Source organism: Salpingoeca rosetta, assembly GCF_000188695.1.
Source record: "Salpingoeca rosetta unplaced genomic scaffold supercont1.5, whole genome shotgun sequence".
Taxonomy (NCBI): domain Eukaryota; class Choanoflagellata; order Craspedida; family Salpingoecidae; genus Salpingoeca; species Salpingoeca rosetta.
The window spans coordinates 928351-949296 of NW_004754929.1; the positions used below are offsets into that span (position 1 = coordinate 928351).

At 55.6% G+C, this 20946-nt stretch overlaps 6 protein-coding genes across 7 annotated transcripts; 1 reads left to right on the plus strand and 5 right to left on the minus strand.

The window, feature by feature from the left end:
• Positions 1-1362: 1362 nt before the first annotated feature.
• On the minus strand, positions 1363-1900 carry PTSG_02265 (uncharacterized protein; the record flags this gene model as incomplete). The annotated part of the gene is made up of 2 exons (XM_004996694.1): positions 1363-1515; positions 1694-1900. 2 exons carry the CDS (start codon positions 1898-1900, stop codon positions 1363-1365), a joined length of 360 nt encoding a protein of 119 aa, XP_004996751.1.
• Positions 1901-2534: 634 nt separating this feature from the next.
• Positions 2535-5678, minus strand: PTSG_11859 (uncharacterized protein; the record flags this gene model as incomplete). The annotated part of the gene is made up of 4 exons (XM_004996695.1): positions 2535-2870; positions 3236-4597; positions 4869-5123; positions 5286-5678. The coding sequence occupies 4 exons, from the start codon at positions 5676-5678 to the stop codon at positions 2745-2747; spliced, it is 2136 nt and encodes a 711-aa protein (XP_004996752.1). The 3' UTR covers positions 2535-2744.
• A 171-nt stretch (positions 5679-5849) lies between these two features.
• Positions 5850-7312, minus strand: PTSG_11860 (uncharacterized protein; the record flags this gene model as incomplete). Its single annotated transcript, XM_004996696.1, has 3 exons — positions 6899-7312; positions 6461-6715; positions 5850-6215 (listed from the first exon to the last, which is right to left on the minus strand). Exons 1-3 carry the CDS (start codon positions 7091-7093, stop codon positions 5850-5852), a joined length of 816 nt encoding a protein of 271 aa, XP_004996753.1. The 5' UTR covers positions 7094-7312.
• Positions 7313-7875: 563 nt separating this feature from the next.
• Positions 7876-10166, minus strand: PTSG_02267 (the record flags this gene model as incomplete). Of its 2 annotated transcripts, none has more annotated exons than XM_004996698.1 (6): positions 10126-10166; positions 9727-9990; positions 9173-9427; positions 8641-9021; positions 8181-8435; positions 7876-7968 (listed from the first exon to the last, which is right to left on the minus strand). In XM_004996698.1, exons 2-6 carry the CDS (start codon positions 9919-9921, stop codon positions 7876-7878), a joined length of 1179 nt encoding a protein of 392 aa, XP_004996755.1. In that variant the 5' UTR covers positions 9922-9990; positions 10126-10166. The 2 variants fall into 2 exon arrangements, with proteins under 2 accessions (XP_004996755.1, XP_004996754.1); XM_004996697.1 differs by having other exon boundaries at positions 9727-9912; positions 10054-10166.
• Positions 10167-10365: 199 nt separating this feature from the next.
• PTSG_02268 (uncharacterized protein) lies at positions 10366-17851 on the minus strand. Its single transcript, XM_004996699.1, has 17 exons — positions 17371-17851; positions 15959-17048; positions 15466-15723; positions 14961-15090; positions 14585-14726; positions 14163-14242; positions 13887-13967; positions 13573-13656; positions 13281-13340; positions 12959-13043; positions 12284-12630; positions 11892-12032; positions 11587-11698; positions 11270-11355; positions 11062-11138; positions 10729-10846; positions 10366-10564 (listed from the first exon to the last, which is right to left on the minus strand). Exons 1-17 carry the CDS (start codon positions 17768-17770, stop codon positions 10505-10507), a joined length of 3351 nt encoding a protein of 1116 aa, XP_004996756.1. The 5' UTR covers positions 17771-17851; the 3' UTR covers positions 10366-10504.
• Positions 17852-17985: 134 nt separating this feature from the next.
• On the plus strand, positions 17986-20559 carry PTSG_02269 (uncharacterized protein; the record flags this gene model as incomplete). The annotated part of the gene is made up of 2 exons (XM_004996700.1): positions 17986-19249; positions 19709-20559. The coding sequence occupies 2 exons, from the start codon at positions 17986-17988 to the stop codon at positions 20557-20559; spliced, it is 2115 nt and encodes a 704-aa protein (XP_004996757.1).
• Positions 20560-20946: the final 387 nt, after the last annotated feature.

Here is a 20946-nt window from a genome sequence, read left to right on the forward strand (position 1 = left end):
GCACATGTATGTGTGTGTGTGTATGTAGTGTAGTGTGTGTGTGTGTGTGTGTGTGTGTGTGTGTGTGTGTGTTTTGAGAGGGCCAAGGGGCGCGTTGCTTCCGCAACGCGATAACAGCGGCTGCCAACCCGGTCACAGCACATGCGCGACTGACCGTGATTGCACACGAGCACTGTGAGCTCGTCACCCGGCTTGAATTCCTCCAGGCAGATACAGCACGAGTTTTCTTCGTCGCCTGCAGTGGCGGTGATGATGAGGGTGAAGTGCATGAAGGCCAGTGACAAGGGGTGTGAGCAAAGGCCAAGGCGACACAAAACCAGCGAGGCATAACTGCTTGAAATGTGTAAACAAACACGCATGGCTATGCATGCACACATTGCAACGCTCGCTTGCACACATACACGTACAAGCACACATACGCACGTACACACATACACATTTGAAAACACGCACACAAACATGTACACGCACACGCATACAAGCACGCACGCACGCACCTGATCTGAATTTGCGGGTGGTGAGGCGGTTCAATTCGGATGCGCTCATTGTTTGTGTGCGCAGAGCAACAGCCCGTCGGTTGCGCTGGCGCGTGTGGTACACCTACAGTCCAATCAACCACGCGCGCACGCATGCACATATGCACACAATGTGACTGGTGAAAAGGGATGTTGAAAGCTGTTGCAGACGAGAAGCCGCACACATGCACACACACACACACACACATACACACAAGCTATGTGAATGTGGAGGGACGTATACTTGCATGCACGCACGCAACGCACAGTAAATATGGTGGCGAAGAACACGGCGCAGCAAATGATGACGATAAAGGTGACAAGAAACGACGGCCATTGCGGTACATCCTCTGGCAACAGCAACACGGCATTGTTCCTTCATTGGGCGAAGCAATTTTGGGGGATGCATGTGGTTGATGATGAGTGCATGGTGTTTTGCATGCCATACAAGAGCGCAGTGCTAGGGTCAGTGCACACACGCACACGCACAAACACAAGCGCACGCACAAACACCAGAATACTCACAAACGCGCGCACACACGCACGCACTCGCTCACTTGCACACGCAAACGCACTTACGCACACGAACAAACACAACAATACGTACGCATGCACGCACTCACTCACTCACTCACAAACACAAGAATACGCACACTCACTCACTCACTCACTCACAAACACAAGAATACGCACACTCACTCACTCACTCACAAACACAAGAATACGCACACTCACTCACTCACTCACAAACACAAGAATACGCACACTCACTCACTCACTCACTCACTCACTCACTCACTCACTCACTCACTCACTCACTCACTCACTCACTCACTCACTCGCATACTCACGCGTGTTGGGACAAGATGACGCCAGCGGAGTGGGTGACAAAAACGGATGGAATGTCAACGTTTTGCCGACCGCGCATGACAATGAGCCCTTCATCAATCGTGTCATAGATGATGGCAGCACTGTACCCTGCCTCTTCAGCCCGTAACACCTGACAAATGTGCATCAAAGTGTATCAACGTGTGCACATGTGGGCGTGAAAACGAGTAGTGCCACCACACAGCAAAAAGTGCACGCATGCACACAGCACAAAGTACACACACACATGCACAGCACAAAGCAAAACAGTGCACGCACACACACACACAGCACAAAGTACGCGCACGCACCTTCTCGTCAAACTCGCAGATTGGGTTGCCACCACGCTCTAGCAGCACAAACTGGGTGACGTTGGCAGCGGCAGGCTGCAAAGGGCCGCAGCCATCGCGCGGAACGCCAACCACAAGCATGCCCGTGTACCCTTGGGATGTCAAGCTTGGTCCAAAGTCAGCCTCCATCGACGGAAACCGGACCGTGCCAGACGTCAAACTCTGCATGGCGCGACAGTGATGTGGCCAACAACAATACACACACACACACGCACGCACACACACACACACACACACGCACACGCATACAGCACAGCACAGCACAAAGAACACGCACACGCACACACACGCACACACACACACACGCACACGCACACGCACACACAATACACAATTCACAGAGGCGCAATTCAAGCGAGCGAGGAAGGCATATGAGTGTCACGCACGTTCATGGGGGTGCATGCTTGTGTGCTTGCGTCCCCGTTTCCCTTCCTCCCCTTAGAAGAACAGAATACCACCCCACCCCCCTGCTCTTTGTGCTCGCGCAAACACAAACAAGGTGGTTGTAGGCGGTGGTTCCTCACCAGGACGACTTCTGCTGATGCGCTGTTGCTCAGCAGGCACAGCAGCGCTACCATGGTCACTGCCGCCGCCATTCTACACCGCATGACTGCACGAGCCATGGTGAGAGAAGGGGAGGGGGTAGGGGAAGGTTGACCGAGTCGCAATAGAAGAATGCGAGCTGTTGCGCGCTGCCTCGTGGTGGCTGGCTGGCTGGGTGGGTGCTCCTTTTTCTCTTTCTTTCTGGCTGGTGTGATGATCCTTGCTTCTTGCTTGCTTGCTTGCTTCTTCAGGGCGGTAAGTGTGCGACGCACCCGTTTCTTGTTGCGGTTGTTTGTTTTTCTGGCAACAACGAAATCCAGGCCATCGACCATTTATGTATGACATCAACAAGAATCGCAGCACGATGACAAAGCACCGTCAAGGCCAGGCAGGAAGAGCGGTGGTGGAGGTGGAGGAAGCAGAGTCAGTCGTGCACCACGCTCATTGTGGGGTGTGGTGTGGTGTGGTGTTATGACGAGGAAGAGCTGCGTTTGTTGTGGATGCCAAGGGAGTAGCGAACGCGGGCATCTTCAATGTGGTGACGGTGGTCTTTGAGGTAGTCCTCCAGCTTGGTCCAGCCGCCACCCACGCGCACCTGTTGTGGTGTTGGGTGTCATGCACAAATAGTTGTGTGGTTGCAGCGACATGTGAGCCAGAACGATCCCGTCAGACCAAAACAACGCAAATCATGTGCAATTGAAATGGGCAAGGGGGGGGTGCGGTGCACAGGACACCATGCACAAAAACAGACACACACGCACACAAACACACCACAGAGACACACACACATACAACCACACACCACACATACAACCACACACCACACACACGCACACACACACACATACAAACACACACCACATACAACCACACACCACACACATAAACACAAACACACACCACAGACATCCACAAACAAACACACACAAACAGGCACAACACACAAACACATACACGTACCATGATGTTCTTGCCAACGATGCGAACGTTGAGAATGTGGTCTTGGCCAGGCAGCTTGTACTTGCCAGGGGCATGATAGACCAGGTCCCCTTCGTTGAGGCCAGAATCCTTGAGCGTGGTCGACACGCGGGCGTGGGTCGGGTCCGCCCTCTGCGGCCGCGGCCCTGCGCGGGGCTTCCGCTCTGTCGCACTCGACTTGCGTGCACGTGCTGCAGTCTTCGCCTTGGCAGCCTCCTTCAAGCGCGCAATCTCTTGCTTCAGCTCCTCACACTCCGCACGGGACGTGTCAAGCTCCGCCCGCAGCTTCGTGTCAGCCTCGCCACCAGCGCCTTTGGCCTGTGCCGCCGCCTCAGTTGCCTTGCCCTTCTCTTCCTCACACGTGTTCAGCTGCCGCTTGAGCCGCGCAATCTCGTCATCTTTCGCCTGCAGGGCGGCCTCCGCCTCGCTCGCCTGCTTCTGCTTGGCCGCTGCGAGCTCCTCAAGTACGCTGCCCAGCTGCTGCTTCAGCTGCACTACCTCTGCCTGCGCGGTGGACAACTTGTCCTCGCACTCGCTGCACGCCTTCTCTGCGTCTGCCTGCGCCTGTGTAGCCGCCGCTGTGGCCTCGCCCTTCTCGTTAAACTCATCCACGCGGCTCTGAAGAGCCTCAATCTGCTCCATCAGCATTCCAACGCGCGCCTCCGCACCGGCGTGCGACACCTGCAGGTCCTCAAAGTCCTGCGACACCATGCGCATCTTGGCCGTTGCCAGGTCGCGCTCTTCAACCGCCTGCTGCGCCTTCTTCTCCGCCTCCTCCACCTGCCGTCGCAACTCTGTCTCCACGGCGCGCTCCTGATCAGCATCGCTCCGCTTCTGGGCCGCCTCTTCCCGCAGGCGCGCCACCGTGGCCTCCAGCTCTGAAATGCGCTCGTCCTTCCTCGCAAGTGCCCGCTGCAACTCCTCGATCTCGTCGCGGGCGCCGCCACGCCGCGCTTCTTCCAGGTCGTCCTCAAGCTTCAGCACCTGCGCCTCAGCCGCATATGCCCGCCGCTCAAGCGCCTGCAATTTGCGCTCCATCTCGCTCGGTGCAGCAGGGGTGGCCGCTGCGTCTGTTGGCGTGGTTGCGGTAGACGTCACTGTCGAGTCGGTGGTGGTGGTGGTGGTGGTGGATGACTGCAGGGCGGCGGTTGTGGTTGTCACCGTCGTGTCACGCTTCACATCGTACCCACGATCGTCCTTGAACTCTGACATGCTGTGCTGCATGTCAACACGCGTTGGTGTACTGTCCTCTTGTTGCTTGCCGCCTTCCAGCGCAGCGGTGAGGCGGCGGCGGTGGTTCTCGTCCATGTACGCGATCAGCTCGGGTAGCTCAATCCGCCCGTCCTGAATGTGTTGAATGTGTGTGTGTGTGTGTGTGTGTGTGTGTGTGTGTGTGTGTGTGTGTTGTGTGTGTGGGGGGGGGGGGGTGATGACACAGTGAACAGAAGGGCAGCGCAAAAAATAAGTCGACAACAATGCAACAGCAGAAAATCGTTGCGTCAGCAGCAGGGACGAGTGGACGTAGGAGCAAGGGAGGAGTTAGATGTGGATTGTGTTCACCCTCTTGCAGCAACCAAGCAAGCAAGAATACAAGAACGAGATCACAACCAAGCACCTCGTTGGCGTCGAGCTCGGTCCAGAAGTCCTTCCAGTGGCGCCCATGGGCTGTGCGCAGCTCATCGCGCAGGTCATCGTCCTCGTGCAGCACACGCTTCAGCTCCTTCTTCGAAAGCCACCCGTTCTTGTCCCGGTCCGCCCGCTCAAAGATGTCCTTCGCGCGCTCCTTCAGCGACGCGTGGTGCTTCGACGCCTTCTCCGTCAGCACCTTCATCAGGTAGTCAACAAGTTCCTTCTCCTCAATCCGTCCGTCCTGCGTGATGAAGAGTGTGACGTAAGAGTGGAGTGAGAGTGGAGTGAGAGTGGAGTGAGAGTGGAGTGAATAACAGCAAGAACAACCACACACACACAAACAGCCACATAACAACAGCCACATGCAACCGCACATAACAACAGCAGCAGCGCAGGCACTCACGTTGTCAACGTCGAGCTCAGCCCAGAACTCCTTCCACGGACGGCCGCCAGACGTGCGCAGCTCATACCGAAGGTCATCGTCCTCGTGCAGCACACGCTTCAGCTCCTTCTTCGACAGCCACCCGTTCTTGTCCCGGTCCGCCCGCTCAAAGATGTCGCGCACGTGGGCACGCATGCGTGCAAGCCGCTCCCCAAACGTCTCGTCGGTGCGGGCGGTCGACTCCCCACCGGTCGATGTCTCATCTGTGCCCTTGTCCGCCTTCTCCTCAGCTGCTGCAGGGTTGCTGCGGGCCTCTGCAGCCGACGCAACTGCATTGTCCACGTGCTGCTTGTGCGCCTTGTCAATGTACTCCACAAGCTCCTCAAACTCAATCTGCCCATCCTGTGTGTGCATGTGTGTGTGTGTGTGTGTGTGTGTGTGTGTGTGTGTGTGTGTGTGTGTGTGTGTGTCAAGAAAGAGAAAATGATACGGACTCAAGGCCCAAACAGCCACATAACAACAGCCACATGCAACCGCACATAACAACCAGCAGCAGCGCAGGCACTCACGTTTTCAACGTCGAGCTCAGCCCAGAACTCTTTCCACGGACGGCCCGCCAGACGTGCGCAGCTCATACCGAAGGTCATCGTCCTCGTGCAGCACACGCTTCAGCTCCTTCTTCGACAGCCACCCGTTCTTGTCCCGGTCCGCCCGCTCAAAGATGTCGCGCACGTGGGCACGCATGCGTGCAAGCCGCTCCCCAAACGTCTCGTCGGTGCGGGCGGTCGACTCCCCACCGGTCGATGTCTCATCTGTGCCCTTGTCCGCCTTCTCCTCAGCTGCTGCAGGGTTGCTGCGGGCCTCTGCAGCCGACGCAACTGCATTGTCCACGTGCTGCTTGTGCGCCTTGTCAATGTACTCCACAAGCTCCTCAAACTCAATCTGCCCATCCTGTGTGTGCATGTGTGTGTGTGTGTGTGTGTGTGTGTGTGTGTGTGTGTGTGTGTGTGTGTGTGTGTCAAGAAAGAGACAGAGACAGAGAGAGAAAGTGTGTGTGTGTGTGTGTGCGTTTGTCAGGAGTGCGTGTGGTGTGTATGTGAGCACTGTGAGCCTCAAAGACATCTGCATCGGCAACACCTCCAACAGCACCATCAACAACACCACCAACAACACCACCAACACGTGCTGTAACGTACGCCGTTGGCGTCGAGCTCGGTCCAGAAGTCCTTCCAGTGGCGCCCGTGAGCAGCACGCAGCTCGTCACGCAGGTCGTCGTCCTCGTGCAGCACACGCTTCAGCTCCCTCTTGGACAGCACGCCGTTGCCGTCGCGATCGGCACGCTCAAAGATCTCCCTAGCCAAGTCCTTGACCGTATCGAGGGAGTCATTCGTCTTTTCAACTTGTACCTTGGTAAGGTAATTGATCAGTTCTTGCTCTTCGATCTTTCCGTCCTGTGGGTTGTTATTGCAATCGCGGGCATGAGAAGGGGAAAGGTGAAAGACTTGGCAGGCACGCAATCCCGGGCAATCCCACCACCTGCACGCTGCTGAGCACCCATAGCACCAAGTACACGGGCCCAGTGTGTGCAACGTTTGCTATGGGTGGAGATGTGTGCATGCAAGCAAGACCCCTACCCCATCGACGTCGAGCTCAGCCCAGAAGTCCTTCCATGGGCGACCGCCCGCGGTGCGCAGCTCAAAACGAATGTAGTCATTGCCATGAATGACGCGCTTGAGCTCCTTCTTGGACAGCCAACCATTGCCGTCACGGTCTGCTTCGTGGAAGATGTCCGAAGCACGGCGGTGCAGTACAATCAGGCGCTGGTCCATATCGCCGCTGCCAAATCAAACAACTCTTTGTGTTCTTCCCTTCTTGTTGCCGTGCTTGTGAGACCCTGCTTTGCTGCCTCGTGGTGCTTTGCCTGCTGTGTTTGCTTTGCTTAGTTGCTTGCTTGTCGTAGTCGGTGTGAATGGCACGAAGGTCTTGTGTCGGCGCGACGAACAGGATGGTGGTGTGTGCACGCAAGCTCGCTTGTTCACTGCGTCACCCTTTTGTGTGTGGTGCAGAATTTTTTTTTCTTTGTTGCTTGCTTGCTTGCTTGCAATCAGTGAATTGAGTTGGTGACGAGTGCGAATGACGATGGCAAGTGTTGCTTCTGCCCGGAGGCTTCGGATGACAGCTCCTTGTGCGCGTGTGCGCGTGTGCGTGGTGATGATTCACTTACTAGCTAGGTTGTTGATGGTTTTGCTTCATTGCGTTGACAGTGATTGTGATTACGATGGAGCATGAGAACAGACGATGGTCATCAACATTGATGCTGTATATGCGTTGCAATGTGCGATGGCACACCACGTGAAAGCGCAAGGAAACAAGACGCGCACACACAATCAAGCAAGCAAGCAAACAAGCAAGTAGGCAGGCATTGGGTGGCAGTTGTAAGAGGCTGAATTGCAGGGGCTGACGACAGTAAACAACAGGGGGCAGGAGTAAAAGGTGAAGGCGGCTTTTGCGACGGCGCTCACATCGCTCATGTTGCTGACGACGAGCACACCAAAGGTGTCACCATGAAGATTTCGGGTCGAAGCCTTGAATCCCCAAAGCCTTCGCTGCCTCAAGCACGGACAAGCTCAAGACCCTCCTGGACGTGGCGCGTGCCGGCCTTCTCAATGTAGTCAACCAGCTCATCGAGTGTAATCTTGCCGTCCTGCACACACCCCCAGAAACACAAGGAGAACAAGCATATCGGATACACAGGATCCGGGAACAGTGAGTCACGACGATACCAATGGTTAGCATGTGCAGCGGCGTTGAAACACAACAGGCACACGATGCCAACAAACAGACTTGTTGAGCCAAATGATGTTGGCGTTTCACAAACAGCGCACACGTGTCAACAAGAGCAGGACTCAAACATACGCCGTTGGCGTCGAGCTCGGTCCAGAAGTCCTTCCAGTGGCGCCCATGGGCTGTGCGCAGCTCATCGCGCAGGTCATCGTCCTCGTGCAGCACACGCTTCAGCTCCTTCTTCGAAAGCCACCCGTTCTTGTCCCGGTCCGCCCGCTCAAAGATGTCCTTCGCGCGCTCCTTCAGCGACGCGTGGTGCTTCGACGCCTTCTCCGTCAGCACCTTCATCAGGTAGTCAACAAGTTCCTTCTCCTCAATCCGTCCGTCCTGCGTGATGAAGAGTGTGACGTAAGAGTGGAGTGAGAGTGGAGTGAATAACAGCAAGAACAACCACACACACACACACATATTCTCACACACACACACACACACACACACACACACACACACACAACACACACACACACAAACAGCCACATAACAACAGCCACATGCAACCGCACATAACAACAGCAGCAGCGCAGGCACTCACGTTGTCAACGTCGAGCTCAGCCCAGAACTCCTTCCACGGACGGCCGCCAGACGTGCGCAGCTCATACCGAAGGTCATCGTCCTCGTGCAGCACACGCTTCAGCTCCTTCTTCGACAGCCACCCGTTCTTGTCCCGGTCCGCCCGCTCAAAGATGTCGCGCACGTGGGCACGCATGCGTGCAAGCCGCTCCCCAAACGTCTCGTCGGTGCGGGCGGTCGACTCCCCACCGGTCGATGTCTCATCTGTGCCCTTGTCCGCCTTCTCCTCAGCTGCTGCAGGGTTGCTGCGGGCCTCTGCAGCCGACGCAACTGCATTGTCCACGTGCTGCTTGTGCGCCTTGTCAATGTACTCCACAAGCTCCTCAAACTCAATCTGCCCATCCTGTGTGTGCGTGTGTGTGTTGCGTTTGTCAGGAGTGCGTGTGGTGTGTATGTGAGCACTGTGAGCCTCAAAGACATCTGCATCGGCAACACCTCCAACAGCACCATCAACAACACCACCAACAACACCACCAACACGTGCTGTAACGTACGCCGTTGGCGTCGAGCTCGGTCCAGAAGTCCTTCCAGTGGCGCCCGTGAGCAGCACGCAGCTCGTCACGCAGGTCGTCGTCCTCGTGCAGCACACGCTTCAGCTCCCTCTTGGACAGCACGCCGTTGCCGTCGCGATCGGCACGCTCAAAGATCTCCCTAGCCAGGTCCTTGACTGACCTGACAGTGCTGTCAGTCTTGTCCACAAGAACTTTGGTGACGTAGTTGATGAGCTCGTCAAGCTCAATACGGCCATCCTAAAGCGGGAAGGAAAAGTGCAGCGGGCGAGGGACGCGTGTGAGACGAGTAAAGGGTTGGGGAGGGAGATGTGTGTTCGAGGCGGCTGAACGTTCATTACAACTTTGTCATCGTCAACAAGGCGCACCAAGCACGGGTCGCAAAAGCAAAACGATGCAAGCCATGCACGCAAACAAACACACACACACACACACACACACACACACACACACACGCACGCACACACACACACACACACACACACAAACACAAACAAACACACAGGCACGCAAAGGTAAACACAAACACACAAGCTTACGCCATCAACGTCGAGCTCAGCCCAGAAGTCCTTCCATGGGCGACCACCTGCAGTGCGCAGGTCGAAGCGAATATCGTCGTTGCCCTGGATGGCACGCTTGAGCTCCTTCTTGGACAGCCAGCCGCTCTCATCGCGATCTGCCTGCACAAAGATGCTTGTTGCACGGGTGTGCATGGCAATCAGGCGCTGATCCATTGTCGGGGGAAGGGGGGAAGGTGTTGTTGTTTGTCGGTCGGGATTCGAGAAGAAGGCGATCAAAAGCGGCTGCACGGGTCAGTGGCAGAAGTGAAAACAAAAAAATGACAGCTCAGCTGATGGTCGGCCTACCTGCGCATGTAGCTGCGCAGCGAGCAGCGGCAAGCCGTGGCAGCGGTGGCAAGCAACGCGTACGCGACCAACCTCTCATCTTCGTCACTTTGACGCAACCCGCACAGTGTGCCTTGCGATTTTTGTTAATTACATAGCTACTATTCAATGTCCGGTCCTATCTAGGAAGAATAAATTAAGGCGGTAACACATAGTTTTTGTGACATTGTTTTCGACTGAAATCAGTTGTTTTCGATACAAAGGCGGTGGCGAATGGCTTCGACAAGTACAGCGCAACAACGAGCGCGATTTGGATGATTGCAGGGGCTTCCGTTTCTGGGTGGTGCGTTTATTATGATCATGACTGGGGAACAGACAGGAGGCGTTGTGTTTGTGGGTTTGTATGGTACACCAAACAAGCAAGGAAGGAAAAAGTCAGCAGCTCTCCCAGAGGCTTCCTTTCCATTGGCAGTCAGGTATTCTTTTTGTGGCGGGCAGTGCGAGCAAGCTCTCGGTCAAGGGCAATTTTGGCCTGCAAGCAGACAACACAACCAAGGACGTGAGGAAGTGGCACAAGCAATCATGGAGCGCCGTGCAGGTTGTTGCAAAGAGGCATGTACACAGGCAGCACGCGGAGGTGCAGCCACACACATACACACACAACGAAAAGCAAGCCAACGCGGTAGCGCGGTGTACCTGGTATTCTTCGCGGCGAATCTTAATCTCCACGTCGCTGGGGACATCGTAGATGACAAGGCTGAGCAAGTACTTGAACGTGTACACAACATGCTCGAAGATGAGCACAAAGGCAAACCTGTCCATGTGTGCACGTGGCCACATGTGAGCAGGAGCGAGACTGAGTGTAAGCAGCTGAAATGGCGCTTTGTGCCAAGCAGAAGCTCAATTCCAACACACACACACATACAAACACGCACACGCACAAACACGCAAACACGCAAACACACACACACACACACAAACACGCACACACGCATATACGCACACACACACCCCCCCGTATCTTCTCACCTTGCCATCATAATCTGAAAGTGCAAGGTGGAATAGCTTCCATCGGGGTTGCGATACCCAGAATAGTAGCAGTCAAACTTTTTAAAAATTGCACACAAGGTCAAGCGTTGAGGAAAACAAGAAGCATGAGAGGTGCATGACAGTGCAGCAGCTGAGCCAACACACGCCGACGCACAAGGCAGAATCAAAACAGGGCACATGCGCACACCTGGTTGGACGTTGGGTCTGTCACGGGTGATTTGGCCAGGCTGGCGTCCACAAAGCCGGCCAGATCCCCATTCAGGCGCGTGTACACTGTGGGATGGAAAAGACAAGGAAACAAACGCAGTCTTGTAGTGTGGGCCAAAAGCAACAAGGAACAAGCTATTCACAAAGAGGATGATGGACTGAACGTGCGTACTTGAAAAACGATGTACAAACAAGCACAGGTACCAACAAAACACGTGCAACACCACACACACACACACACACACACACACACACACACACACACACACACACACGCACACGCACACACACACACACCATAGCGAGGAATGAAGCTGGAGGTGATTGCGATGACAAAGGCGTTTGTAATCACGGCAACAATGCTGACCCAACTCAACACGTGCTGCCAAATGCCAATGTTCTCCGCACCCTGTCACATGCAAACAACAAACAAAACATAGCCAAACACAACACAACGGGAAGAAAAAGGAGCGCAGCAGCGTGAGGATCAAGAATCGAAGAACAAGCACGCGCATAGGAGTCATGCACGAACCCCAACGCAACAAAGCGTGCATGCGAGCAAGCATGTAAGCAAGCACGCAAGCAAGCAAGCGCGCACTCACAAAGCCAAATGGGCGCTGCAGCACGTGCATGTGCTTCTTCGCATCAAGGCGAATCTCAACAATGTTGTTGAGGAGAGCAAAGATGGGCGCCAGCGGGAAGGACGCTACGAACAGAGTGGTGAACCCGAATTGGAGAATCATCTACAGGCAAGCAGAGGCATGCAGGGAAACGAAGCAGCACGCGTGAGCGGTCGAGCGACAACAGCACAACGAAGCGGTGAATGACGTACGCACACAAGAAAGCAGACTCGCATGCATGCGCACGCTTGTGCGCTTTCACACACACACACACACACACACACACACACACACACACACACACACACACACACACGCACACACACACACACGCACGCACGCACGCACACGCATACACCCGATGCGTTGCCCACCTCGAGGTATTCCCTGAAGAGGCCTGGGTACGCCGTGTAGCCGTACTGCACCGCCCACGGAAGGATCTTGTTGAAGGGCTTGTCCTGGCCAACCGTTTGCGGAACAGCGAGGGGCGACGAAAACATGGCTGCGGAGGAGGATTGCGCGTCGTTGGCATGACCCGCGCCATCGGTGCTGGAATCCTTGCCATGTTCTGCGGTGTTTGTAGCTTGCTTGATCACAGACAGCATGCGACGAGCAAGGCTCCATCGTTTCCACACGCCAAAGAGGTAAGGAATCACAACCTCTTTCACGTTGCCCATGCTCTGCTTGCCCACCATAATCACAGAAAGCTGAATCGTCAACTCTGCAGACATGGCGTATAGTTGTGTGCGTGCGTGTGCGTGTGCGCATGTGTGTGTGCGTGCGTGTGCGTGTGTGCGTGTGTGTGTGCGTGTGCGTGTGTGCGTGCGTGCGTGCGTGTGTGTGTGTGTGTGTGTGTGTGTGCACAATCATGTGCGCGCGTCAGTGAGAATGCGTACGTGTGTACGTGTGGCGGCGATTATCAGCCAGGTATGTCACAACCAGCGCGACGCCCAAGAAAGCAGATCTCCCATCCCCATCCACCTCTGCCACGCTCCAAGTGATGCGGCTACGAAATTGCAGGCAGGCGTGATGAAAACACAAGTGCGCACCGATGAGACAGCCATATTCGGGACACGCGTCCTGGCGATAGCCAAAGAACTCAACAAACTTGCCCGGGCGACCAATGAATTGGCCCTGCACAATACAGCACGCGTCACGTAGCGGGCATGTCAGTCACAAGGAAATAGATGGTTGGCTATCGTCGCGAACCCTCGTCCTCATACGCACACAAGCAAGCACACACACACACACACAAACACACACACAAATGCACACATTCATACCCAAACATGCAAACACACACACGCACATTCGTACCCAAACATGCAAACACACACACGCACGCACACGAACGTGTTGCAACATCAATACCTTGAAGAAGGCAACAAAGAAGATGGATGCAAAGTTATTGACAAACTCGAACAAAAACACCTGAACCAAAGCAACACGTGAGGCAACATGAATGAGTACAAGCACTGATCTGCTGCCGACCCATATCGCATCTGAAACAGACTGAAGCCATGCACGCATGAAATCAACGTACCCCGTAAATACACAAACACATGGACACGCACACGCACGTACACACGCACACGCACGTACACACACACACACGTGCACACACGCACACATACACACACGCACAGCACACACGCACGCACACCTTGATGGCCAGCGCCCGTTCGAATTCGCTCTCACGCTCGTGGTTCTCCCAGCGCGTCAAGGTCAGCGCAATTCGTGCATACACCTGGACATGAAGCAGACCAGCACATGTGCATGTACGAGCACGTGCATGCGAAAAGATGAGATGGAGGCTGTGCGTTGAGTACAGCACATATGCGGAGGCTGCCGTAGCCACTTGCGTGTGCTTCTGGCCATGCATTGACACGATCCCTTCACGAGAAACCCGAATGGCGGCAGCTCGAATGATGGTGTTACAAAACACACACAAACACACAAACATACGCACACACAGACCTTTCCGAGGGCGAGAATGATGAAGAGAGACAAGGAAGCGCCAATAACAGATGTGATGGCACCCGAGGCCTTGCTCACGCTCTACAACAATATCAAGGTTGTCCGTGTAAGAATGCAGTGAAGTGAGACAGCACGACAGAGGGAGAGAGATGTGTTGGGACGTCAGCAATGCAAAGTACACAGCACCAACAACCGCCACCATCAACGCGACCATCAGCACCAACAGCATCACGGAGCAGGCATGACACAAAAGAGGACGTTTGCATGCAACTGCACCTCCGATGATGATTCATAGAGCCTGGTGCGGATGACCGTTCGAGCGAGGATCACACCAACCACAGCCAAAATCACAATGCCTGCAGGCGCACAACAGTGCAGAACAAAGCACATCCGCCAGTGTTGACAACTACTGTCAGAGTCACACACACACACACACACACACACACACACACACACACACACACACACACACACACACACGCACGCACGCACGCACGCACGCACTCACATACACACACGCACGCACTCACGCTCAAACCCCACCCACACACACACACACACACACACACACACACACACACACACACACACACACACACACACACACACACACACACACACATACGCACGCACGCACGCACACACACGCACACATACTTGCACAACATGAAAACACTATTACCCGGCTCACAACGCACCGAGCATGACGGTGACAGTGAGAAAGGAGACAATGTAGCGACGAAGGCGTTTGTTGAAGGGGAAGAATGGTTTCGGAAGCCCTGTCACATCATCCGTCTTCACGCCCTCAGAACGAAACTGCGGGCGGTGCGGCTCCGTTTCCTGCACACACGCACGCACACATAAACACACAAGCGACCACACAGAATGACGAGAGTAGGGGATTGCACCACCACGCACGCATAGAGAGAGGACAAAAAACCCACACACACACACACATACACACGCCGATATGACGTGAGTGACGTGGAGATATAATGAAGCAAGTAATACCCTCTGAACTTCAAGCGAACCGAGAACAAACAATGTGACCTGTCAAGTTGCCCACGCACGCACCTCGAAGTTGCGGACACGCCACGCGTACGCCTTGCGGTTCTGCGTTCGCTTCCAAAACTCCAGGAAGAGTGTGCTCCACACAGACATGATCAGCGAGAACACAACCGTGGCCCCATTGTCAAACAGATATCTGACGTTGTGGGAGGTTTTACGGTATGTTGTGCGGGCGTGCATGTGTATGTTGTACAGTGTGAGCCATTGCGAAGCAAGTACGTGCCGTGCAACTCCCATGTGGCAAACCTGAAGAAATAACAACAACCAACAGCAACAACAACCAACAACAACAACAACCAACAGCAACAACAACCAACAGCAACAACAACAACAACAACAACCAACAGTAACAACAACAACAACAACAACAACAACAACAACAACAACAACAACCAACAACACCAACAACAACAACCAACAACAACAACCAACAACACCAACAACAACCAACAACAACACCAACAACAACCAACAACAACAACACCAACAACAACAACAACCAACAACGCACCCGGTCTTGTAGGCGTTGCAGCTTTCTTGAAGAGTAAACTGATCGCAGGAGGAGCAGACAGCGCACATGGTTTTGTTGCTCGCGCAATACTCCTTCACATCTGTTCGGTTGGCCTGCAGAGCAAAGCCAAGGAAGAAAACAACAAAGCCAAGCAGGGCCGGGGCCACCAGCCACGTTGTGTAGAACTCAAGCCAGAGGAAGTAGAAGGCAACTTTCTCGCCAAAGTAGTTCTTCACCAGTCGCAACGGCTGGTGGTGCCTGCAGCAGATGCAGAGCAATGGTTGAAGCAAGGGAGGTTGAGAGGGGAAGGTGAGGGCAGGGGGAAGGTGAGGGAAGAGGCGAGGGGAACTCACACCGCCATACAGCAGAAAGCATCTGAAACGCACACACACACACACACACACACACACACACACACACACACAACACACACACACACACACACACACACACACACACACACACACACACACACACGCACGCACGCACGCACCTCCAGTTTCGCCAGTTGCTCCAGAAGAGAACAAGTTTGAGCCAGAGGTTGGCGTAAGGGTTGTGCGACCGCTCAATCTGCAAACCATTTGAGGACAGCAGACGTGACTCATCCTCGGCCACAGCTGCGTCGAGCGTCGGTGCTGCCGACGTCTCTGTCGCGTCACTGTCTGCTGTTGTTGCCGCTGTTGTGTCGTGAAGCGGGAATACGGCGGAGTACGCGCCGTCAGCAACAAGCAGCTGGTACCCACGCGATCGGTATGCGTGGGCAATCAACTCTTCTTCTTGGATGTCGGCAGGACTGGTTGATCCTTCCTGGTCCGGCGACCCGCGCCCTGACCCACCATGAACCTCCTCCACCTGAATGTTCACTTGAGCTGCTCGCTGCCCTCGCCGTTGCTGTTGCTGCTGATGGTGCTGGAGCGGGTTCGTTGCGTTGCCGTCAGCGGCATGGGCAATTCGGACACTCTTTGTGAACGGCCGTTCCAGCAGAATCTGTCGGGTAAGCCGAAGGTTCTGTGCGGGTGTGAAGAACAAGTCGGGCTTGCTGAAATTGCGAAACGCAGATGCACGAACTAACGAGAACTCCGCTGTAATTTCCTGCAGAGTTTCTTCATCCTGCGACTCATCAATCTCTTCGTCGTCCTCGTCCAAGATGAGGAACGCGGCGTCTTGCTCGTTGATGGCACTGTTCACGGCGAGCGTGGATACGGTACGGCGTCGAAGCCGAGATGTCGTTGGGCGTTCGCTGGTGCTGCCTTCTCCTGCCGGGCCCACGCGGTTGCGCCCGATGCGGTTGAGGATGTTCAGTGGGTCGATGGTGTCGAGGAGGGCATTGCGCTTGCGCCTGGCAAGGCGAATGCTGCGTTTCAGCGGCATCATAAGCTGCAGCTTCTGTGCCACTGCGCAGCGAACAGTGAATGGCACGTGCATCTTCACAAAGACGACGCGCATCCACACGTCCACTTCGTACTCCAGCACCACTGCGTTCCTCTCCACCTGCGTCTTGAGCTGCGCCAGCTCTTCTTCCTCGCGAGAAGATCGGTTCGTCTGCCGTTGTAGCTCCTCAATTCGCTGCTGCAGCGGTGCACCTGTATGAGCGTGCATGTGTGCGTGCGTGCGTGTGTGTGTGTGTGTGTGTGTGTGTGTGTGTGTGTGTGTGTGTGAGTGTGCGTGTGTGTGCGTGTGTGTGTGAGTGGGCATGGTTGTTGAACATACGTGTGTGTGTGTGTGTGAGAGTGAGTATGGTTGTTGAGAATACATGGATGTGCGTGCGCGCACGTGTGAGCGTGAGTCAACGGTCAAGGCATCAACGTGGGGAGCATGTATGCAAGCGTAGCCAACGTGTGGCCCACGCCTTTTGTACACTGACAGTCCCTTCCCTCCTGCTCACAATCACAGCCACTGACTGACATGTGAGTTCGGCCTCAAAGTAGCGCCGCTTGTGTGCTAGTTCGAGGACGTGCTGCTTGTCACTATCCGTGGTGGTGCGATGTGAAGTGCTGGACGTCTCAAGGTACTGGCGTGTTTGTGGTGACAGCGTGAAGCCAGAGGCATCGATGGCCAGCAAGCAGAGATCGGCTGCCTGTGGCAACGCCCAGCTCAGCACGGCGTGGATTGGCTGCCCGTTCAAGGTCTCTCGGTGCAGTGCGTGCTCCAAGGCCTCTGGCTTGCCATACACTTCATCAAAGCATGGCAAGTGCCGCTTCCTAAAGGTCAGTCCATCCTCCTCCTCCCACTCATCATCGGCACCACTGCTGCCATCGCTGTGATCCGACGAGAACGCCGTTGTGGTCACCCCTTCCACCTCCATCGTGTCTCTCTGGGTGTCTGGCTGGTGAAGGGTTTGTGTTGTTTGTCAGCGTTGTGTGTGTTGTCAATGGGGAGCAAGTGCAACTGAAATCAGTTTGCACGAATGTGCCAACAAGACAACGACAAGGAGAACGCACCAGTGGCGCGATGAGGGGAGGAGGAGGACAAGACCAGCATGACCATGATGGGGAAGAAGAACAACAACCAGTGGTCCGCATGCAGAGCGCAGAAGATGCTGTGGGGATGGAGAGGGAACAAGGCACTGCAGCGCGGACTGCAGCGCGGACCTCATCGACAGGTGCCATGAGGGCACTATGCGCACCAGTGGATACATATGTGCTGCAGGTGCTTCGACGCTTCCTGTCGACAGCCGTTCCGGACATCTCCCCCGTGTGGCTGATACAGCACGCAGATGCCACAGCCTCTGCGGCGTCCCTGCGCAGACTGCAGTCACGCATGCTGCTCGTGCATGCGCTGGGCGTGGACGACGGCTCAGGGACATTTACGCTGGTCACGCGCTGCTACGCCCGGCCAAGAGCGCCCAGGAGCCCGCCGCGGCGGCACTGCACCGTGCTCTCCCAGTGGTCAGCACACACGCACACGCTCGTGCGCTTCTACTGCGACTTTGTCTCCGCTATCGGCACAACCACGCAGCGCGGTACCTACTTTGCCCTCGTCTGCCAGCAGCTCGGCTCCCTCAAGGAGCAGATTCGACACAGCACCACCAGGCCCCTTGATGTCATCTGGTGTCCAACGGCCGCAGCGCTGGCCGCCTTCATCAACACGAATCGTCCACGCAGCAGTGGCGCGTACAGTTGCAGCACTGCCAACAGTGACGCTGCCGGCACCACAGACGACGCTGCTGTCGTCCGTGCAAGTAACCGTGCTGATGCTTCGCACATGAGCTTCTGCCTCGCCAGCGGTGGCGTTGTGCTGCCAGAGACGCCATTCACACCGGATGACTTCAACTACGACACAGAGCGGACGCACCTTGAGGAGAGGCTTCAAGTCGTCGCTCAACAAGTCGCTGCAGGTGCAAGCACCGGCGCAAGCAGCGTGTCCTCTGTTGCTGCCATGCTTGACACCTTTGACCAGCTCGGGCAGCAGTTCCTTCAGCAACAACAGCAACAGCAGCAGCAGCAACAACAGCGGCGACGGCGGCACCGCCACACAGCACACGCGACCGTTTTCGCGCCCATTCCAGTCCCAGTGCCACAGCCAGGGCGGTATACTGGCTTTCGCTTCTCGCTGCACATTGATGGTCGATCGCAGCTGGTTGCGCGCGCGATCCTGCGCGCTGTGATTCTGGAGCGGCCAGACTGCCTTCATATCTGGCCCGATATTTGGCGAACCATGCGCACCTTGCACGGCATTGCACCAACACACGACCAGGATGAGCATCAACAAGAACAGCAGCAGCAACAGCAGCAGCATCAGCAGCATCGGGAGCAGCACAACCAAAAGCGACAACAGGCCAAGCGTCGATACACACGCCGCGACGATGACGCCAACGACGACAACGACGACGACGACGACGATGATGATGATGATGATGATGATGATGATGATGATGATGATGATGATGATGATGATGATGATGATGATGATGATGATGATGATGATGATGATGATGATGATGACCGGGATGATGCTGCAGATGATGACAGCAACGCTGATGGTGTTGATGCCGTTGTGGGAAAGGAGAAGGAAGAAGCGGTGCGTGTAAGATGCAGCCCTGCCATTCAAATCAGTGATGATTGCCTGACCTCTCCTGCACCACCCACCTCCGAGGACACAATGCAACCAATCAAGAACCGTCCACCAGCAACAAAGGTACCAAAGGAGACACCAATGACAGAAGTACCGTCACGGCCAAGGTCTTGCAGTCCATCGCGTCCACCACCGCCATCGCCACCGCCACTGTTGCCATCGTGGGCAGACCTGATTCGTCGGCACTTTGATCCGCACAAAGCCGTTGCTCGGCTGCTTGCGCCCCTGACCAGCGCCATCTCGTGCCTCCGCCACAACCACGGCCACCAGTTTGACGACGAGAGGCAGCGTGTGCGCGGTGAGGGGCTGGCCGACGTTGTGCTGCCGTTGCTCGACGCTGCGCTGATGCTCGTGCGCTTTGATGTGGGCGGTGCGCGCGTGCTGTGCGAGGCCCTGGAGGACGCTGTGGTCTCTGCGCGCCACTGCGAGTACTGGCTGCTGTTGGGGAAGAAGGCCAAGGCAATGCAGCGCAAGCTGGACAAGTTACGCGCCTACCTAAACACGTTCACACCGTTTCCCGACGCAGACAACCTGCTGCTGATGGTGAATGCGCTCAGCACGCCGCAGGTGGCTACCGTCCTTCGCTTGGCGGTGCTGGCTGACCCGAGCCTGTTTGTTGACATTGCAGATGCCACGGCGCGCTGTGTGGCCGATCCACGCCTCGCTGCTCGCCCATGGACGCTGCCGTCGCAGTCGCGTGCGCGCATGCACATTGCCACTGCCGTGAAGGTGTCGTATGGCGTGTCGTCAACCAACCCAGGCAAGGTTGCGGCGTGCCTTGCCCTGCCACTCGCCCATGCGTGCACGTGCATGCTCGCCGTCGCCGAGTGCTGCCCGCCAGCCATCACCCACGCAATCGCACCGGACGTGCTGGATGCGGTTGCGCTGTGCCGGTCGTCGGAGGCGTGGTTCTGTCTGGACACAACACATGTCGATGTGGCCGTGGCCAAGCTCGAAGCCAAGCTCGCTCATATCGACAGGTGGATGCGCATGCAGCGGCAACGACAGCGCACCAACTAACGACAAGGAAGGGCCAGCTTCGCTATGTGTGTGTATGTGTGTGTGTGTGTTTGTGTTTGTGTCTGGCGCAGCTGTGTGCATTTTGCAGACATGGGTCGGCTTGCATGTGAGCAAGCAACGTGCGTGTGTCACGTGGTCGTGTTCACATATCTATCTCTTGTAAATTGTGTACACATTCGAGCTCATAACCGAAGCTACCCACGAACAACTGCAATGACAAGGCAAGGCACGATATCACAGACAGGCAGGCAGGCAGACGACACAAGAACACACACACACACACACACACACACACACACACACACACACACACACACACACACACACACACACACACACACACACACGCACGCACACACACACGGACACATTCGAACGCATATGAAT

Bases quoted from the DNA above. Each gene is read 5' to 3' on its own strand.
- PTSG_02268 (XM_004996699.1), bottom strand. From the start codon at position 17,770: ATGGAGGTGGAAGGGGTGACCACAACGGCGTTCTCGTCGGATCACAGC. The intron at 17,049-17,370 runs GTCAGTCAGTGG...ACGCTCATACAG, and splicing joins CTTTGAGGCCGAACTCACAT to GTGCACCGCTGCAGCAGCGA. The intron at 13,044-13,280 runs GTATTGATGTTG...TGTATTGTGCAG, and splicing joins TCTTTGTTGCCTTCTTCAAG to GGCCAATTCATTGGTCGCCC.